This window comes from Amblyraja radiata, chromosome 24 (assembly GCF_010909765.2).
Source record: "Amblyraja radiata isolate CabotCenter1 chromosome 24, sAmbRad1.1.pri, whole genome shotgun sequence".
Lineage (NCBI taxonomy): Eukaryota > Metazoa > Chordata > Chondrichthyes > Rajiformes > Rajidae > Amblyraja > Amblyraja radiata.
Window position 1 is genome coordinate 40,137,536 of NC_045979.1, and position 5,000 is coordinate 40,142,535.

The following is a 5,000-nucleotide window of genomic DNA, read 5'->3' on the forward strand; positions in this document are numbered from 1 at the left end:
ACGAGCTGCCAGAGGAGGTAGTTGAGGCTGGAACTATCCCAACGTTTAAGAAACAGTTAGACAGGTACATGGATAGGACAGGTTTGGAGGGAAATGGGCCAAACGCGGGCAGGTGGGACTAGTGTAGCTGGGACATGTTGGCTGGTGTGGACTCGGTGGGCCGAAGGGCCTGTTTGTATGTTGTATCTATGACTAGTGTAGCTGGGACATGTTGGCTGGTGTGGACTAGATGGGCCAAGAGCCGTGTTGTATCATTCATGACCCTATCACAAAATGCTGCGTGTATTTACATTGTGTGTTCCCACCTTCACTCTGGGATCGCCCGTTCTCAGGGACTCCAGTGGTCAAACACACAGCAGTGGCCGCAGGATGACCCATTGACGACATGGCCACCATGCTCACAAGTTCATAAGTTGTTGGAGTGGAATAAGTCCATTCGGCCCATCGAGTCTACTCCGCCATTCGACCATGGCCGATCTATCTCTCCCTCTCAACCCCATTCTCCTGCCTTCTCCCTATAACCCCTGACACCCGCACTAATCTATCTCTGCCTTACGAATCTCCACTGACTTGGCCTCCACAGCCAGCGTTGGACATGCCAGGTCCATCTGCCCCTGTCCAACTCCAGTGGTGTGGAAGCAGATGTTGTCTATGTCTCAGTCGCTCAGACCCTCTCACCGACTACTCTAACGTCATGTGTTCAAATCTCTCCCCATCTGGCGGGCGGGCGGGCGGCCAAGATCGGTGGGACTGAGAAGATAAGACTGTAGTGAGTCGGCAACAGGAGCGTGTCCAGGCGAGGTCCGCTGTGTGACTTTACTGGACTGTATCTCGCGGTACCTCGACACACGTGACAATAGCGTGTCAGTGAACTTACGTGTTGTGGAGCACGCACCAGCCGCAGTGCGGATCTCCCGAGCTCAGGCACTGGCCACACGTTACATACTGTCCACACGACTCCACCGGCACTCTGACCAACTGTGGGAACACAAGGGCAAAAGAGACCGGTCAGTGAGGGACCACGCAGAGGGCACTGGTCAGTGACCGGTCAGTGAGGGACCACACAGAGGGGCATCGGTCAGTGAGGGACCATCGTAGAGGGGCACTGGTCAGAACCGGTCAGTGAGGGACCACACAGAGGGGCATCGGTCAGTGAGGGACCATCGTAGAGGGGCACTGGTCAGAACCGGTCAGTGAGGGACCACACAGAGGGTCACCGCGGGCAGTGCGTGTCCCCACCCATATCTCGCCTCTGTACCATATACTCACACGTCACACTGAGACCGACACTACACACACATCCCGTACATAACAAGGACATTTGCTACATTTGCTTTTGTTCATATGATCCTACGACCCAAGAACAGAATTAGGCCATTCGGCCCATCAAACCTCCTCTACCATTCAATCATGGCTGATCTATCTCTCCCTCCTAACTCCATTCTCCTGCCTTCTCCCCATAACTCCTGACACCCGTGCTCAAGAATCTATCTATCTCTGCCTTAAATATATCCACTGACTTGTGGCCTCCACAGCCGTCTGTGGCAAAGAATCCCACAGATTCACCACCCTCTGACTAAAGAAATTCCTCCTCATCTCCTTCCTAAAGGAACGTCCTTTAATTCTGAGACTGTGGCTTCTGGTCACAGAGTCACCCAGCGTGGAAACAGGCCCTTCGGCCCAACTTGCCCCATCTATACTAGGGCCAGCTGCCTGCGTTTGGCCCATCTCCCTCTAACCCTGAGCTGTCCATGGTCCTGGACTCTCCCTGTGCTGGTCCCCAGGGGCGGGTTGAGTGGGTGGCCGGAGGAACGGTCAGTCAGCGCCATGTCCTGCCACGTTGCTGATGACCTGAGCATAAAAGCTGCAGCCTCTCCACATCTGTGAAAGCAGCAGCTGTAGAAGATGTCAGACACAAAGCCCAGACGTACACTCTGCACGTGTTCTAATTGGACAGCCAGCAGGGTTTACTGCCCACATGGGAAGAGGAGGGATATGGGAATTTCCTGCGTGTCTGCCCGGCCCCTCTCCACAAACAAGCGGCTGGAGAACAGAACCTAACGGCCCACAGACTGAGAATACTCCCCCAGCAGCTATAGGCAGCACTCGCATTAACCAGGCCAGCAATACTCTCTCCACAAGTCTGCAGGGTTCCCAGTTCTCTGCATTTACTGCTCTGGAACCTCCAGAGAGAATCGTTGCTCAAAACCTGGTGGAAGAATGTTCAAACCTGCAGCTGATATCAATCTGCTTCAGCCAGGGCACGTAGGTAGCTGAAACTAATTTAACAAGGGATCCTCTTACTCCACGGGCTAAGGACTGGAATTCATGTTTGAAAGCAAAGAGTTTGTGTGTTTAGTAAATGATACGGAATACTAAATCACTTTGTGATCGTTGACCCTTTCCCACACAGCGGCTTAATGTCCAGCATTGGTTTTGTACACAACTCATTTAATGCAATGGACACACAGTGCTGGAGTAACTCGGCAGGACAGGCAGCACCTCTGGAGAGAATGAATGGGTGACGTTTCCGGTCAAGACCCTGAAGAAGAGTCTCAACCTGGAATGTCACCTGTTCCTTCTCTCCAGAGATGCTGTCTGCCCCGCTGAGTTACTCCAGCACTTTGTGTCTATCTTCGATTTAAACCAGCACCTGCAGTTCCTTCCTACACATGATTCAATTTGATACCTGCCACAAAATACACCTAGAACATCAGGGTGGTGGCTGTAAAGAGCAAAGGCTAAACCTTGTGTTAGTACTGCGGCCTTATGCTAGGCCTGCAGTACTAATGCTGTGGGCAGTACTAATGTTGTATGCAGTATTAATGCTGCCTGCAGTACTAATGCTGGGCACAGAACTTATGCTGTATGCAGTATTAATGCTGCATACAGCACTAATGCTCTGGGCAGTACTAATGCTGTATGCAGTATTAATGCTGCCTGCAGTACTAATGCTGTATGCAGTATTAATGATGCCTGCAGTACTAATGCTGTGGGCAGTACTAATGCTGCATGGAGTTTTAATGCTGCCTGCAGTACTATTGCTGTATGCAGTATTAATGGTGCCTGCAGTACTAATGCTGTGGGCAGTACTAATGCTGCATGGAGTTTTAATGCTGCCTGCAGTACTAATACTGTGGGCAGTACTATTGCTGTGGGCAGTACTAATGCTGTATGCAGTATTAATGCTGCTTGCAGTACTAATGCAGGGGGCAGTACTAATGCTGTGGGCAGTATTAATGCTGTATGCAGTATTAATGCTGCCTGCAGTACTAATGCTATATGTAAAATTAATGCTGCCTGCAGTCCTAATACTGTAGGCAGTACTAATGCTGTATGCAGTATTAATGCTGCCTGCAGTACTAATATAACCATATAACAATTACAGCACGGAAACAGGCCATCTCGACCCTTCTAGTCCGTGCCGAACACGTATTCTCCCCTAGTCCCATATACCTGCGCTCAGACCATAACCCTCCATTCCTTTCCCGTCCATATAACTATCCAATTTATTTTTAAATGATAAAAACGAACCTGCCTCCACCACCTTCACTGGAAGCTCATTCCACACAGCCACCACTCTCTGAGTAAAGAAGTTCCCCCTCATGTTACCCCTAAACTTCTGTCCCTTAATTCTCAAGTCATGTCCCCTTGTTTGAATCTTCCCTACTCTCAGTGGGAAAAGCTTATCCACTTCAACTCTGTCTATCCCTCTCATCATTTTAAAGACCTCTGTCAAGTCCCCCCTTAACCTTCTGCGCTCCAAAGAATAAAGCCCTAACTTGTTCAACCTTTCTCTGTAACTTAGTTGCTGAAACCCAGGCAACATTCTAGTAAATCTCCTCTGTACTCTCTCTATTTTGTTGACATCCTTCCTATAATTAGGCGACCAAAATTGTACACCATACTCCAGAATTGGCCTCACCAATGCCTTGTACAATTTTAACATTACATCCCAACTTCTATACTCAATGCTCTGATTTATAAAGGCCAGCAAACCAAAAGCTTTCTTTACCACCCTATCTACATGAGATTCCACTTTCAGGGAACTGTGCACAGTTATTCCCAGATCCCTCTGTTCACCTGCATTCTTCAATTCCCTACCATTTACCATGTACGTCCTATTTTGATTTGTCCTGCCAAGATGTAGCACCTCACACTTATCAGCATTAAATTCCATCTGCCATCTTTCAGCCCACTCTTCCAACTGGCATAAATCTCTCTGTAGACTTTGAAAATCTACTTCATTATCCACAACCCCACCTATCTTAGTATCATCTGCATACTTACTAATCCAACTTACCACACCATCATCCAGATCATTGATGTACATGACAAACAACAGTGGACCCAACACAGATCCCTGTGGCATCCCACTAGTCACTGGCCTCCAACCTGACAAACAACCATCCACCATTACTCTCTGGCATCTCCCATTCAGCCACTGTTGAATCCATCTTGCTACTCCACCATTAATACCCAACCATTGAACCTTCTTAACCAACCTTCCGTGAGGAACCTTGTCAAGGCCTTACTGAAGTCCATATATACAACATCCACTGCTTTACCCTCATCAATTTCCCGAGTAACCTCTTCAAAAAATTCAAGAAGATTAGTCAAACATGACCTTCCAGGCACAAATCCATGTTGACTGTTCCTAATCAGACCCTGTTTATCCAGATGCTTATATATATTATCTCTAAGTATCCTTTCCATTAATTTGCCCACCACTGACGTCAAACTAACAGGTCTATAATTGCTAGGTTTACTCTTAGACCCCTTTTTAAACAATGGAACAACATGCGCAGTACGCCAATCCTCCGGCACTATTCCCGTTTCTAATGACATTTGAAATATTTCTGTCATAGCCCCTGCTATTTCTACACTAACTTCCCTCAATGTCCTAGGGAATATCCTGTCCGGACCTGGAGACTTATCCACTTTTATATTTCTCAAAGGTGTCAGTACTTCCTCTTCTTTGAATCTCATAGTTTCCATAG

General features: G+C 48.1%; 1 protein-coding gene across 3 annotated transcripts in view; it reads right to left on the reverse strand.

Annotated features, from left to right (window-relative positions):
- LOC116987100 (plexin-A2-like) overlaps window positions 1-5,000 on the reverse strand; it is a 234,616-nt gene that overhangs the window by 114,290 nt on the left and 115,326 nt on the right. For all 3 annotated transcript variants that reach the window (XR_004415644.1, XM_033042995.1, XM_033042996.1), the window contains one exon: window positions 878-978. Coding sequence is in view for 2 of the 3 variants with exons in the window: in XM_033042995.1 (XP_032898886.1) it covers window positions 878-978 (101 nt within the window). In the remaining variant the exon portion in view is untranslated. The remainder of the gene's footprint in view (window positions 1-877; window positions 979-5,000) is intronic.